At 39.2% G+C, this 16025-nt stretch overlaps 2 protein-coding genes across 3 annotated transcripts in view; both read left to right on the plus strand.

Moving 5' to 3' along the window:
• cutc (cutC copper transporter homolog (E. coli)) overlaps nucleotides 1-1559 on the plus strand; it is a 4617-nt gene extending 3058 nt beyond the window's left edge. Inside the window, exons 6-9 of the mRNA XM_035663638.1 lie at nucleotides 404-537; nucleotides 633-660; nucleotides 748-853; nucleotides 956-1559. Of these exons, the coding sequence (XP_035519531.1) occupies nucleotides 404-537; nucleotides 633-660; nucleotides 748-853; nucleotides 956-1067 (380 nt within the window). The 3' untranslated portion in view covers nucleotides 1068-1559. The remainder of the gene's footprint in view (nucleotides 1-403; nucleotides 538-632; nucleotides 661-747; nucleotides 854-955) is intronic.
• A 2669-nt stretch (nucleotides 1560-4228) lies between these two features.
• Nucleotides 4229-16025, plus strand: part of abcc2 (ATP-binding cassette, sub-family C (CFTR/MRP), member 2) — a 20462-nt gene continuing 8665 nt past the window's right edge. Inside the window, exons 1-20 of one of the 2 annotated variants that reach the window (XM_035663713.1) lie at nucleotides 4229-4833; nucleotides 7045-7221; nucleotides 7798-7944; nucleotides 8768-8908; nucleotides 9095-9217; nucleotides 9346-9401; nucleotides 9490-9733; nucleotides 9842-10020; nucleotides 10685-10862; nucleotides 11286-11540; nucleotides 11778-11843; nucleotides 12168-12305; nucleotides 12400-12546; nucleotides 12629-12713; nucleotides 12830-12896; nucleotides 13023-13149; nucleotides 14032-14208; nucleotides 14838-15005; nucleotides 15280-15463; nucleotides 15734-15869. In XM_035663713.1, the coding sequence (XP_035519606.1) occupies nucleotides 4789-4833; nucleotides 7045-7221; nucleotides 7798-7944; nucleotides 8768-8908; nucleotides 9095-9217; nucleotides 9346-9401; nucleotides 9490-9733; nucleotides 9842-10020; nucleotides 10685-10862; nucleotides 11286-11540; nucleotides 11778-11843; nucleotides 12168-12305; nucleotides 12400-12546; nucleotides 12629-12713; nucleotides 12830-12896; nucleotides 13023-13149; nucleotides 14032-14208; nucleotides 14838-15005; nucleotides 15280-15463; nucleotides 15734-15869 (2840 nt within the window). In that variant the 5' untranslated portion in view covers nucleotides 4229-4788. Of the gene's footprint in view, nucleotides 4834-7044; nucleotides 7222-7797; nucleotides 7945-8767; nucleotides 8909-9094; nucleotides 9218-9345; nucleotides 9402-9489; nucleotides 9734-9841; nucleotides 10021-10684; nucleotides 10863-11285; nucleotides 11541-11777; nucleotides 11844-12167; nucleotides 12306-12399; nucleotides 12547-12628; nucleotides 12714-12829; nucleotides 12897-13022; nucleotides 13150-14031; nucleotides 14209-14837; nucleotides 15006-15279; nucleotides 15464-15724; nucleotides 15870-16025 lie in introns of both variants that reach the window. The other variant, XM_035663712.1, reaches the window with a different exon arrangement.

The following is a 16025-nucleotide window of genomic DNA, read 5'->3' on the forward strand; positions in this document are numbered from 1 at the left end:
TATACAACCCCCTCCCCCCAAAAAAGGAACGAAAACATTGAGAATGAGTCTTTTATACCTACAGACGCTGCGGGTCGCCTTCCATTGAGTCCGTCAGCAAGGACTGTTCATGTTTTTTTGCACCATAGTTTCTCCTTTCATGCATGAAGGGAGAGGGTGAAGCGAGGGAGTTGCGATCTGAGCTATACTGCTAAATGCCACTTAATCATACACACTGCTCCTTTACAGCTTTTAAAATAATTTGCAGCTTGCCAGCAATTAGACTTGAGAAAATGTCGCAAACCCTCGATGGACTAAAAGCCCTTTAGAATCAGTGCTAGTATGATGCCTGAAAGGATGTAATAATATGTATTATTGAGTCTGATGATCTCATGTTATTAAACTAATATTGCTCTGACTGCAGCTTTTGACATGGTTCATGACCCAGCGGTTGCTCTGGAGACACTGATATCATTAGGGTTCCAGCGTGTATTGACAAGTGGCTGTGATTCCACTGCTTTGGAGGGACTCCCTCTCATTAAACGGCTCATTGATCAAGTATGTATAAATTATACGTATTCACACAGGTTGGCATGCAAACATATGGAACCAGCATAGCTATTTATCTGTTATCTCCACCTGTTACTCAACAGGCTAAAGGGAGAATTTCCATCATGCCAGGTTAGTACTTTTGATTTCTTTTGCATGCAATTTACATGTGGGTTGTTTTTCTTGATAGTTTATTTATCTTTTTTTTTTTTAATACAGGAGGGGGTATTACAGAGAGGAACCTGCAGAGAATTTTAGAGGGGTCAGGGGCTCAGGAGTTTCACTGCTCAGCCCGCTCCGGTAAGGACTCTGCCATGAAGTTCAGGTATGTTAAAATGGGCAATTTTGCCCATGCTTCCATATGGTGCACAATTTCTTGCAACTATATACTATAACTAAATAACAACAATGATGTTTCCATGTTCAGGAACACCTGTGTGACGATGGGAGCTGCTTTCTCAGCACCTGAGTACGGCTTGAAGGTGGCAGATGTGAGCAAAGTCCGCACTCTTAATGCAATAGCCAGAAATACCTTGTGAATGGGTAGTGGACAATCATGACGACAACAAAACAGATACCTCAGTACTTCAGTTCACTGAAGCTGAAAATAATTATACATTTCAGAATAGCCATAGAGTTGTGTTTTTTGTTTTGTTAATAATCAAACAGTCCTTGTAAAGTTAAAGTTCAGGGACAGCCCCGCAACCTTATGGAATATGCAGTCTATCAAAGTATCACAAAGTGGAGGGTGATAAATAATCAACCATTATTTCTGTACTGTATGTGGCCTAAAATACTCAATAGATTGCTAAATTAAAAATTGTCTTCCAAATAACACCATAGGAAAAGAACTGATCAGTGCTGTTACTTATACATTATTCTTTCCAGTTGCCATATAGTTTACCTATATTCATTTACAGCACTCCCTCTTTACAGTGGAAGATAACGCAAAGCTGCGACCTCCTGTACTAGTTTTTACAAGAACATTGTAACTTGATTCAGTTTGTTCAGAATTAAAATTTAAAAAATCAGCATTTAAGTGTACTTTCTTCTACGCTTCATTTACACTTAATTTGAATTGGGATTGGAAAAGTCATGTTACGTTCTTCATGTTGATATGTAACCAGACTGAATTGATTCTCAAATAGTTGATTCAAGTCTATGAAATAGTGAAAATTGACCTTATAAGGAACCATCTGGTTGTGCAGAAGTGAGAGTCACAGAACATGTGATATCATTAAACAATGGGGCATATCAGCAGACTTGTTAATGGTGCCTGTAAACAGTTGTATGCCATGATTTAAATTATTATTCAAATTTATTATTTTACATCTCAAAGGGCAATTCACCTTGTTTGACTTGACAGAATAGTCAAATAGAAGAAATAGTCAAACCAAGGTGTTTTTGGTGCCTTCACTAAACCTTAACAGTAACATGTTAAGAATAAGACACACTATGAAGAGTATGTATGAAGTTCAAGAAGCAGGTTTACTGAGTCATCCGGATGAAAAACCCAGAACCCACATCAAAACTGGAACTTGGACTGATGATCTGTTTTACTGAGCAAAGTTATCCAGTTACTTCAATAAACCTATGTATGACATCATGGTGGTTCAATATCAATGATGAACTGTCATGTAAGCTGATGTAATGGATGTCTTGTTCACGTTGTGTTGACAACTGGTTTCATTAATAGGTTTTATTCTCTTCTAAGTGCACATAACAGTTGCCTAAATATTCACTTTAGAATAAATCTGCTTGACTTAACTTAAACCATGGTGTCTCATTAAGGTGTATTAACTACTGGTGTCTGGTCAGAGAGCAGAAAGAAGCAGATACAGTTGAGTTGCTTAAAATGGGGTGTCTGCAGGGTCTTAAAATGTATGAAATCTAATCTTAATTGTTTTAGGGATTTGAATTGCCTTTAATAAATAGTGACAGCAAGTATGACACCCAGCAGAAAGGACTCAGCCTTGGTACATGGGGTGCCAGCTCTACCAGGTGAGCTATCCAAGCACCCCTCATAATTAGATTTTTAGGTCTTAAAATGCCTTTAATATGGTGTTTACCTGGTCTTAAAAATCTATTGGGTTAATGACATTAATATTCATTAATTAATTGTAAGAAGTCTCAATTTTACATGTGTTTTTGGGAAGGTTTTATTGCATTTTTTAAACAACTACAAAATGAAACCGACATGGAACTTATACCGACTTATTCCTCCATCTCCTTCCTTCATACTGTTTTTGCCAGTATAGATGTGAAATATGTCTTAAATTGCATTCATAATGGTCTTAAAAGGTCTTAAGTTTAACCTGTTAAAACCTGCAGAAATAAAACAAGTTAAAACAACTATTATTCATTTAGGTCAGTGTTTATTTTCCACTAGCTGTTTAATCTCTTTTTGTGTGGCATTTTTCTTTAAGTGACCTTGGCCTCTTCTATACCTTAATAAAAATGTTCACTCAAATGTTAAATACATCTCTGGTTTTAAATTGCTCTCAGTTGTAGTCCTTTGTAGACAGCAAATATTTATTTTTTCTCTAGCTGTTGTGCAACAAGCAGTCAGACTGAGCTAATAGCTACTAATGGCTCATTATGATAGAGCACAAGGCTCACCTTTATGCATAGTTGTAAGTAGATATTTACAACACTCTTCACTTATGTATGGGTTGTGTCACATGGCTGTCCTTGGGACTATACACACACATGAGTCAACAAGTTTACGCCCATGTGGTGTTATCCAATATGTAATGATTAACCGTCACACAGTCAGAGTAATCTGTTTTATGAATATCACAGTTAGTGAAAGGCTTTTCACACACATTCTTAAATGTTGACAATGGTTGTATTTGCAGCAATATAAATTATTAATTAGTTTACTACACGACAAGTCTGCATGAGTCATGTATTAATTTTACTCTGTTGCAGTTTGAACAAGTTTTATGTTTGCCCAATGTTATTCATCAGCTTTGTTAAAAGTTAAAAGTTGAAATTGACACTTGAGACAGTATAAAGCTGAAACAACAACAAAAGTGTTCCTCTCTCAAACAAACTCATACACGCAAGCAGAAGTCCTCTTTGTTTCTCTGGTTTGTGTTGAACTATCGTCTGGTAGCAATTAGTAGTCCAACATCAACACGGCACATAAAGAAAACCCAGCACTTTGCATACTAGCACAAAAATGTGTTTAGTGGTCATGTAGTGTACCACCTGGTGGCTCCAGGTTAAAGTGATCTTATCCTTTGTTTGAATTACTAAAAAACACAGACCAAGGAAGCTCATGTTTTCTAAATCTCTCTTTGATTTGAATGTATTGTATACAGTGTGTATTTTGGGTGTAGTGTCCGGCCCCCTTCCTCAGAATAGGAAACAGAAAGAGAGAGGAAAAGCCAAGCAGTCACCACCCTTCTCTTCCCACAATTCCCTCCAGCCAACATTTATTTTTGACAAATACTCTGCAACTCTTTCAAATAACACTTCAGCAGCTTTAACAACCTCGTTTCAATGCCTGACTCCCTGAAACTAATCTGATGTGACTTGAGTTCCGAAAATGGGTCTCTGTCCAGAGAGAGTGAAGGCATGCAGAGGAGAAGTGGAAACACAACAGGAAAAGGGGGTCTAATTTGCTCACTCCCTCCCCTTCCCTTCCCTTCCCTTCCCTAAACACATTCCCTTTTTTGGTTGGCTGTCCCCCTAACACAAAGAAAAACAGCATAGGAATACTGCTCGTCCTTCTGCTTCTCTTTTTTTCTCTTACATACAGTCATCTGCCTGAAATGAACTTTAGACACACATGAGTGTCAGTGGGTTGGTGTAAGGCTGGATTTTCTCAATGACCTTGTCTACATTTGTTGTGTTTCCTCATTTAACCATCGGGAGGGCTGCCTGCGTGTGCTTCTTCTGACACCAAACAAGTCAAGACGACTGCTAGAGGACAACCCATAAGATCTTCTGCCTAATACAAAAACGATCAGGACTCAGCTTAAGCATTAACCCCTCTGCTCTTCTCATCGATCCAGTATATCTCTGACATATTGTCTTTTCTCTGCACAAGGGGGTTGCAAGGTTGGGTTTCTGCTTGAGAGCCTTATGGCTCAAAGTCCCTCAGAGTCACGTCCTGCAATTGTCTCTGGAGTGTGGGTGGACAGGACAGATAGAAGGAGCATTCAAGTCAGCCTTGACAGCAGTGAAGCAGAGGGTGAGAGGGCGCCTGGTTGTCTAGTCATCTAAAGGCGACTGAAGCCATCAGTGTGGACCATGAGTGTCGCAGCTCTGGATGAGTACTGTGGGTCCATCTTCTGGGTGAGTTCAACAACCAGGGTTTATGTAGCCGATGGGAGACAGTGGGAATGAGGGAATTGGTTTCATTGTGGCCTCAAGCTGATCTCAGTTGACATTTTTTTACACTCTCAAGATGAAAAACACAGAATAACTTTTGACATGCACACATGTGATCAATAAGTTATACAATCAATTCACTTAAATGTAAGTAGATAATTACAGAGGTTGGACACAATAAAACCTACACAGAAATACAAAACATTATCTCTAGTAAGAACAAACTTTTTTGTTATTACAAAATACCAGTTATGAACCTCATTGACCCAGACAAAAAAAAACAACCTGCTGTAATCTTCTTCACTTCAAGACTTGTCGATCCGCTCGGCATGTGACAATATAATAAATATGAAGGACATGCTGTAGCTCTGAAAGTTATTTCTAAAAACTGAACTAAGAAATGTTTAAAAAGGTATATTGTGTCCAAATAATATTTTATATTGAACGTTTATGGGACGTCATTTGATATGTTTTCACCTCTGTACACAGTGAGCTCAGTGAACATGTGACTGGACAATAATGACATGACTCAGCATGTCCTACAACTGAAGCATATGTTTATGAGTTGTAACTGTATGATTATAGAAGTACTTGAAATTGAATATTTTGTCTATTATTCAATTATTTTTTGGATGATTTTTCTCTTCAGTAATTCAATTCAATTCAATTCAGTTTTATTTGTATGCGCCAATTCATAACAGAAGTTATCTCAGGACACTTTTCAAATAGAGCAGGCTGACGGAACTCCTTTTAACATTTACAGAGACTCACAGTACCACCATGACAAGCACTTGGTGACGGGCAAGGAAAACTGCCTTTTTAACAGGCAGAAACTAGGACAGACCCTTCGGGCTCTAGTGGTGGGGTCATCTGCCTTGACCAGCTTTGGCGGGAAGAGAGAAAGAGAGGAGAGAGAAAAAGAGAGAGAACAGACAGACAGAGAGAAAGAAACAAGAGAGAGACAAACATATGTACAGCAACAACAGTAGCAACAACTACATTAATATATATGATCGATGACGATCATGAAAAAGACGGTGGACGATGACAGCAGCAAGGATGGGGACAGCGAGTAGCGACAACAGTAACAACAGTAAACTGTAGCAATAATAATACTTAATAATAACTAATAATAATAACAATAATATCAGTGATTTTAGCAATGGTAGTCAAGCAGGACCATGGCAGGAGCTCCACCAGGATCCATGAGAACCTGCAAGACGATAAAGCACAAGAACTCCGGAAGAAGTGAAGTTAGTAACATGCATTAAATGGGACATGAATGAGTGCAGAAAGAGAGAGAGAGAAGGAAGAGAGAGCTCAGTGTCATTGGAAAATCCCCCGATAGTCTAGGCCTATAGCAGCATAACTAAGGGATGGTTCAGGACTCACCTGATCCAGCCCTAACTATAAGCTTTATCAAAGAGGAATGTCTTAAGCCTACTCTTAAATGTGGTCTTAAGCCTACTCTTAAATGTGGAGAGGGTGTCTGACTCAGTAGAAGTGCAGTTTCTAGAAAAACCCACAAGGAAAAGCAGAAAGCTTTTTCAGACAAAAAAATAAATAAAAAATACTTGACCTAAGATGTGATCTAGGGCTCTGGGAAGATGTGATAGACATTTTTCAGCAGTCCAGCAACGACATACACACATCTGACTGTATTGCCAGACCCTACTTTTGCTTCTGGAGACTGTGAAATAGTCACACAGCAGGTGGCAATAACTTCAACTACTTCATTGACACGCTAATGAATACTTTCAAAACATGTCAAAAGCTGGAAACACCACAGTTTCAGGGACTTTTGTTCAGATAACATATCCTAAGTGTTCTTTCACTTCACATCCTTGTCTGTTTGCATCCATTTCTCCATTGCTCTCTTCTCTCCAGAAGTGCACATTACAAATGCAGCTGCACTTACAGCAGTAAGCAGGGACTTAGGGTTTAATTACATGTGAGTCACTGTTGATTAAATTTTTAATCACGGAGGTGTGGTGTGTCCCTGTGGTGTAATATAGAGTGAGCTTCAGGGGTACACAGATGGAAGTGTATTTGTGTACCTTTCTCTGAGATTGACTTATTGATTGACCTAGGAGGGCAGCAGCATTATTTCGTAAATGATGGTTTTATTCTTGTGTGATGTGTGTTTATACGTGTGTGTGTTTGTGTGCACATCAGAATGCTTCGTATTTGAATAGAGAAGACCCAGACCTCCCGGTATGTGTAGAGCAGACGGTTCTGGTCTGGATCCCCCTGGGGTTCCTATGGCTCTGTGCCCCGTGGCACCTGGTGTCTCTCTGCAGGAAAACACAAGTGAATAGAAAACACCTGTCTAAGCTCTACCTCTGCAAACAGGTAATGCACACAGCAATAAAAAGAAACAGACACATTGTTCCATTTATAAGGTGATGCTGAGAGGGAAGAGGAGGAAGCTGATTTTACAGTAACAACAGCAGCAAGTACCCCATGATTAAGAAATCTTGGTCCAAGGGGTACAATTATAACATTTCCTGTCTTATTTTTTATTTTAAGATCTACAGACAAGTATAACAATACTCCGCTTAGAGTAATAATTTGTGTCTGGTATGTCATTATTATTTTCTTTTACAAAAACATTCAATTATGTAGCTATACTCTTCCTCCCTCATTAAAAAAAATCCAGAATCTATGAATATGCAAATGTTTTTAGTTTAACTAGACACAAGATGTCTTCTATACCTACACTGAAAGTTTCGAGTTTCTACAATCCACTTATTGGGGGTTGCATATTGGACCATGACTCTTAAACTAGTTGAGATGTGACAAAAAATCAAGCTGCACATTGAAAGTTAAACATCCAAGTGAAGCAACAATAAGCAGAACACACTTTTGAGTGGTTTGAGGCTTTAATGTGATTTATATGCCAGTCTTGTCTGTCTTCCTTCCTGACAGCTTGTGGTGTCTTTGTTGTTCTTGACGGCCATAGCAGCCCTGGCTGTCACATTAGGAGAGGATTTTGGTCCGAGCAAAGACCCACCTTCAACAGTGAAAAATCCTGGCGTATACTACGCAAACCCTGTCCTGTACGCTGTCACATGGGTAAATATAGCTGGTTTTCCATTTATAATGGTAGCCGTAGCTGGAGGCATTATGTTTTGATACATGAAATGTATTTTATCCAAAATGTCAAACGTCAATTTCATTGTGTCATTATAATGTCCTGTCCTATCTTTTGTCCATTACTCAACACCTTAACGTTCTATACTATTTTTCATCCATTACTCAACATCATAACGCAGGGACAAAAAGTAATCAAGGTCAAAGGTCATTGTGACCTTAAAATAAGTTTTTAGCCATAAGAATTAATTGAGCAATGCACATCTTGCATGGGACAACACAGTGAGTAAACGTCTTATCTATTCTGCTGTCATTAGAATCACATGACGGCAAACAACATATTGGAGCACACTTAACTAATCATGATCCTGTGAGTGTGTTTCACCTCAGCTCATAGAGAAGCTTTGCATCTAAAAATGCTAAGAGAAAACAAAAGCACCGCATTTTTTATGGCTATACTATAAGAATTCATCTTTACATAGCAATCAAGTACACAGATACCTGATTAGCAAATACACTTAATGATAATCCTTCATTTATTCAAAAAGCTATATTCACTGAAATCATACATTAAAGAGATAATAATGATTCCGTGTAGCTTGAAAACATAATAGCACACTTTTATTTAGTTCCATCAAAGTCACAACAAAGCCTATATTATATACAGTTAGTCTGGACAGATATAAAACTGCAACTTGACAGGTTAGCGGAGGCCTACAACTGCGGGGTGGTAATTCTAACCTTTTGGTGCTCAAGGATGAAAGCTGACATGTTTATTTATGTTCTGATTTGTCTCCTTTGTTAGATCCTTCTGCTGCTGTGTCAGGAAGGAGTTAGGCGGAGGAAAGGAGCAGTAGACTCCGCCACTCTCTTTGTCTTCTGGTTGCTCCTTGTCCTGTGCGACGTCTTCCCTTTCCAGACCCTCTTACGAGAGGCACTGAAGCTGGTATGAGCTGTGACATTAGAAGTGATACAAGGTGTTACGCTAGAAGAAAAGTGGTATCTTAAACAGAATGCAGTTACTTCATATAATGTCCTTCAGCTCTCCATATGTTTTAGTCATACACCATTCACTGTTGCATCTCCTTGTTTCTTAAATAATATATTCTTTACTCTCATCTTTGACCATCAGGGAGAGATCAGTGATGTCCCTCGGTTCTGCCTTTTCTACATCTCTTTTGGACTGGAATTGATTGCACTTATTCTCTCTGCTGTGGCTGATATCCCATCGGAAGCCAAGGAGCGTGTAAAAAATGTAAAAAAGCACCCATTTTTGTTTTATCTTTGTGTTTTAATGCTGCAAAAATTCATAACACACTGAATTTTTATTCCCTTAGCCCGCTGTGAACGTAATCCACCTTCTTTTATCGCTTTTATCCACAGAATCCTGAGGCAGGTGCAGCATTTTTGAGCAGAATCACTTTCAACTGGTTTAACAGGTAAATTAAAAGTTGGGAGCTTTATTAAGTAACACAGTACGAATCCCAGCAAACACACACAACTTTCAACTTCTACTTGTCTTCCTAGCATGGTGCTAAAGGGGTACAAGCGGCCCCTGGTTCAGGAGGACATGTGGGACCTAAACGAAATAGATAGCACTTCATACATCAACCAATGCTTCCAGCATGTCATGCAGTCGGAGTTGGGCGCAGCTCGGGTCCGTTATCACAACAAGTTGAAGAAGAAACAGAATGAAAACAGAGACAAAGCCCAGGGAGAGGCCTTTCAAAATGGTCTGGGGAAAGGTGTCAGTCAGGATGTGCTGATGATGGTAAAAATATGAATTATTTATAACTAAATTTATAACTATTTATTCTATCTATTTGTAGACTAAAGCCATGGAGCTCAAAGGTAATGTTAAAACAATATTTTTCTTTAGGAGGAAAAGGGAAAGAAAGCAGATGAAAAGAAGAAGAAAAAGAAGGAGAAGGAAGATGACTATCCCAACTCATGGCTGATTACCACAATTTACAAGACTTTTAGAGGGATTCTGCTTGAATCTGCTTTCTTCAAACTTCTGCAGGACCTGCTGGCTTTTGCCAGTCCTCAACTTCTAAAGTGAGTCAAGTCTGAAACAAAACCTTTTCACTGGCACCAAGATGTTGTGATTTCCCAGCAGTTGTCTTGCAAGCAGCTAATTTGTCATGTAGATGAATGCGTTTATAATTTTTTATTGCTTGTGATTTTAAATGCTTTAATTAAATTATCTTATTGCTATTTCATTGATAACCAGACAGAACACAAACCCTGAAGTTCCTAAGTCACTCTGCATCACTGTCAACAAAGCATTTTTTACTGCTGTTTGCACCTTCACTCTGTCAGGATTCACTACAATCATTAACTCAGGGTCAAATAACTCACAGTAGCAGATTGCTTTTATTTTCCAACTTGTAGTCTTCAACCTTAATCAGTGGAAAATTTTGAGCAAGAAAACATTTTTATACATCTATTTTCACATTTGCCGAAGTGGTCCCCAAGATCTGTAAACAGACTTTGACAGCATTCCCCTTTAAAGCTGTTAACATTACATTCAATGGCCTTGTGAATATTCTAACCATTATAGCTTAACTATTCACTACTCACTGGTTAGTTCAAACATCAACTGATAACACCAGGGTCTGACAGGGTAGGGGTAAAGGTGAGAAAGAAGAAAAATAATAGGGCACACAGTGAGGGAAAGGAGAATAATTGCATGACTGAAAAATATTTCTTCTTTTTCTAGACTGATGATCTCCTTCACTCAGGACAAATCCAGGTACACCTGGGAAGGGTATCTGTACGCAGTACTGCTGCTGGTGGTAGCCGTTCTGCAGTCTCTGTTCCTGCAGCAGTACTTCCAGCGCTGCTTTGTGCTGGGGATGAAGGTTCGCACTGCCATCATGGCTAGCGTGTACAAAAAGGTAAAAACACGAGTGACATCACAATGACAACAAACAATTAACAAATTACTGTTCCCGTTCACATCATAAGAAATAAATTACTGCTCCAATTTTGACCACATAATTGTCACTAAAAAAAGGAACACTGTCACCATGTCTGTGTGGACTTCATGCCTCAGTCGCTTTTGTATCTTACAAGATAAATTTGCAATTTCCTGCGCTATTCAATATCTCATATGTTTGGATAGAGTGATAACTGTAGCTGTGCCTCCACAGGCCCCTTCTGCTGTGTTCAGCAAGAGCATGTTTTCAAGAGCATTAAGTTTAAGATGAAAGATTTGTTTTTTGTTGTCTCTGTATCATTAAAATCTCCATTAAATTGTCCTCTTATTTCCTTTCCATTTCCCTCTCTCCCTACAATCCCTTCTTCATCCCTTTTCCAAGGCATTGGTGGTGTCCAATGAAGCTCGTAAAGAGTCAACGGTTGGAGAAACGGTGAACCTGATGTCAGCAGACGCCCAGCGTTTCAACGATGTGACCAACTTCATCCACCTGCTGTGGTCCTGCCCTCTGCAGATCACCCTGTCCATTGTTTTCCTGTGGCTGGAGTTAGGACCGTCTGTGTTGGCGGGACTGGCAGTCATGGTGCTAATGGTGCCGATCAATGGATTTCTAGCCACCAAGGCCAGAAATATCCAGGTCAGCAGAAATGCACATACAGGACATAGAGACAATAGTATTTTTCTAAGAACAGCCAACACATACAAAAATAATGAAGCATGCATCATTAGGGAATGGTTTTATAACATTGTGCAAGTTTTTTGTACTGTATATCGGTTATAAGCTCACATGAAAGTATCAAATATTTCTTGTGATTTGTTTCATTATCTGTAGAACAGTGAGCTTACTTATTTACATGATTTTTTTGGGTTTCAGATAGAAAATATGAAGTTCAAAGACAAGAGACTGAAAATCATGAATGAAATACTCAATGGCATTAAGGTGAGTTCCCTTATTCAGTTATTTCAACAATCACCGATAATTGGTGTAACGTCACCACCTCTGCTCCTTCTTTTGTGTATAAATAGTTTGGTGGATTGGTTGAAGTGGGGGACTCTGTGTGAGGTCTTCCTCAGATGAAAGGCTTTTATGTCTCAGGAAAAAGCTGAAATGTTAGTCAGTGCTTTCTATTATACTGTATCCACCACTTGTGGTTTATCACATTATGTATGAATGCTATCCCTATGTTACCCCACCCTTCCCTTTCCGTGTCCTCCACGATGTGCCCCCCTCTTGTCCCCCTCTTCGTCTCTCGCCTCCTATCAGATTCTGAAGCTGTATGCATGGGAGCCATCCTTTCAAACACAGGTGGAAGGCATTAGGGGGCAGGAACTGAAGGTCATGAGGAAGTTTGCCTACCTGACATCTGTCTCCACCTTCATCTTCAGCTGTGCTCCAGCTCTGGTAAGTCCTGTGAAGGAGTCTCACAAAATAGACAGAGAAGAGGAGCAGGACTGGTCTTTTTTAAAATTTTTCTCACGTTGTCTTTTTTCCGCAGGTTTCTCTTGCCACATTTGCAGTGTTTGTAGGGGTGAGCTCAGACAATGTGTTGACTGCTGAGAAAGCTTTCACTTCCATCTCTCTTTTCAACATCCTCCGATTTCCCCTGGCCATGTTGCCCATGCTCATCGCTGCCATGGTGCAAGTAAGGGAACAACAAAACACGGCACTTAAACACATACCAACCCTGTGCTGAAATCCCACTAACCTTTTCTTTGACACTTCAGACGACAGTGTCTAGGAAGCGCTTGGAGAAGTTTCTGGGAGGTGAAGACCTGGACAGTGATATTGTGCGCCATGACACCAGTTTCAGTATGTCCAACATCAGCATTTAATTGTGTTTACCAGTTTGTTGGTACATGTACTGTGCATCAGTCCTCTCTGTATATCTGTTCTGATATCTCTGTACATCTGTTCTCATCTGTTAGACACTGCTGTTAGCATAAGTGACGGCTCATTCGCTTGGGAAAAAGAAGCTGATCCTCTGTTGAAAAAGTATGTTTATTGTGTCAAAAACAAAACTACACATTTGGATGTTGTGCCATATGAATGCAAAACATTATATTTGTCCCTACTGCACTTTAAAATATTGAACATATTTATTTTGTGTGAGTTTTCTAGTGTGTCCTTGGATATTAAGCCAGGCCGTTTGGTAGCAGTAGTGGGAGCTGTGGGCTCAGGAAAGTCTTCTCTTATGTCAGCCCTCCTTGGAGAGATGCACAGCACCAAAGGCTTTATCAACATTCAGGTGACACCTTATTTCTGACTTTATGTCTGTCTAACACTAATGGTGTGTTCAGCCAAGGACATATCGTGTGCACAACATTCTGTTGAACATTGAATGACTGAATGACTTGTGAGTCTTGTGATTCAAGAGTCCCCTCTCTCTTTATTTAAAGGCAGAATCTTCATGTTTAAAATACAAAATAACTTTAAACAGCAGTAGTTACAGTCATACAGGATTAAAATGCAATGAAGCCTTTTAACAACACATTATGTAATAACACTGCAGATTATTACCAAGTAAAAATCCAACAAAACGTAATAATAACACCCTCCTTTTGTAACAATCTAAATATTACATATTGTGTCCATGCTCTATATTACAAAATGTGGGCGTTTATCGAGTTATTACATAATGGTGTGTTATTACATAATGTGTGTTTCCATTGTGGTCCTCCAACATAAAACAAACCACACAACAAAAACCTAAATCAAAGACAAAACATGTATACAATGACAGAGTGGCACAGTCTACATGTTTCCGGCTCATATCATAATATAAATCATTTTATTCCAAATCCGCCTCTCCAATGTTAAGAAATGTTTTATTGCCAAAATAAACACAGCAGTTAAGTTCACAATAGAAAATGCTTCATATAGTACAAAGAACCAGTTGATCCATATTGAAAAAGGATATAGATTCAACCTTTTTTACTCCCTGAGAAAAACCAATAGTAACAGCTGCTGGAGCATTGTTAGTTCTTCAAACTGTTGACGTCAAATAGCACTTACCAACCGCTTCTGTAAAAAAATTGTTGTTTTTTTCCTATCTCAACAGGTGTAGTGTTTCTTTTGAATGAATACCCCTTTTTCCTCATGAAATGGGTTTGCTCTTTTTCCTGTCCAGGGTTCCCTTGCATTTGTGCCGCAACAAGCTTGGATCCAAAACGCCACTGTGAGGGATAATATCCTGTTTGGCTCTCCTCATAAAGAAAGGAGGTTCCAGGAGGTGATACAGGCCTGTGCCCTGGCCCCTGACTTGAAGCTGCTGCCTGGGGGTGACCTCACTGAGATTGGAGAGAAAGTAAGATTCAAAGATTTGCCCACCCAAGGATTTGAATATGAGTCATTGGAGTTTTGTTACCGAGTATGTCTCATCCTGTGTAAACACATCTCGATGTTCAGTAAGAACACAAGCACAGTCATAACTGAACATTTGTCTCAGTTGACCCCAAAGCACACAAAATAAAAATTTAATGAAAATACTGATGAGTTATTAATGTATTTTAAAATATGAATATACGTCAAATCATTATGATTTTCAAATCATCCTTCACTACCACTGCTTTTGCATCCTTTAGCCCATTCACTCTAAATCTAATTTACTTCACATTACATTTTTTTTCCTACTGTCATGAATTCCATTCTCAGTCATGAATTCTTTTTTTTTTCAATTATAAAACCAACTTGTAGATGAAGAACATCATGTCTGTTTTTTTTTCTTCTCAAGGTTGTGTTATTGTTTAATATCCATGGTGTTGTGCAAAGATTCAGCCCCTGAGAAGTGCTGTCCAAAAGTGAAACCACAGAGAAAAATAATAAGAAAACACAGATGAACATAGATGTTCTTGGATTTAGGAGAAGCTCAGTATGCTCCTTCAGACCTAATATTACCTTGTGCTGTTTCTCTCCTCGCCTCTCCTCTGTCCTCAGGGCATCAACCTTTCAGGAGGTCAGAAGCAACGTGTGAGCTTGGCCCGGGCAGCTTACAGTCAGGCTGATATTTATCTCTTAGATGACCCCTTGTCTGCTGTGGACTCTCACGTAGGAAAGCACCTCTTTGAGAAAGTGATTGGACCCAATGGAATACTCAAAAACAAGGTTTGTGTCGAGCCTACATTCGTACATTAATCAGTATTCGATGTTTCAGTTCAGAATAACTACTATCTGAATATGGTATAATTCACAGTAACATGTTTAATATATTGGTAGCATTAGTAGCAGGATATGATTCTTTTTTTAAACCACAGGTGTTTTTACAGTTATTCCATATTCATGCTGGTATACAAACAGCGCAGTATATGATATGACATTTTTTACTGCCTAAAATAAATTACGATTTCACAGCTGTGGCCCACTATATCTTTCTTTACAGACTCGTATCTTGGTGACTCACGGAGTAAGCTTCCTGCCATACGTAGATGAAATAGTGGTCTTGGTGGATGGTGTGGTTTCGGAGGTTGGATCCTACAACAGCCTTCGTGCCAGCAAAGGAGCCTTTTCTGAGTTTCTAGACACATATGCCAAAGAGCAAAGTAATCAGGCCGATTTACAGTCTGGTAATTACCCTTTTCCTCAATGCATTATGGATGGAAGCTGTACAAATACTGCATTTTTATGGCACAACCAAAAACTGTGGGTGACATTTGCATATGCGATTATAAACTATATAAAGCGTGCTCCAGTGACATTTCTTCATATTTGTATCAATGCTTTAAATTGAAATGATTCACTCAAAAGAGCACAGTCAATTTTGTGAAATGTACTATTTCTACAGGTTTGTAATGTACCATGTATGATCTGTAACCATGTTTATTCAGATCGCTCAGATCGTTGCCAGGACACTGCAGATGTAGAGCTCATCCCTGAAAGAGAGGACACTCAACCTGACTCTCCTTTGGAGGACACTGTTTCTGTTACACTCAAGAGGGAAAACAGCATCCGCCGCAGCCAGCGCATGGGCAGGTTAGAGCACAGTGAAGTGGTGGCAACAACATAAAAAAACAGTTCATGTCCAAAATACAACCCAGTCTCATATAAAAACGTACCCTGGCTACGTTGGTCCAAAGTGCAAAAACGTTGAGGGGTTACAATAATGGCCTTAAAATTGTATCACCGTTA

The sequence above is a fragment of the Morone saxatilis genome, unplaced genomic scaffold (assembly GCF_004916995.1).
Source record: "Morone saxatilis isolate NCDOM2014 unplaced genomic scaffold, NCSU_SB_2.0 Contig19, whole genome shotgun sequence".
Classification (NCBI taxonomy): Eukaryota; Metazoa; Chordata; class Actinopteri; family Moronidae; genus Morone; species Morone saxatilis.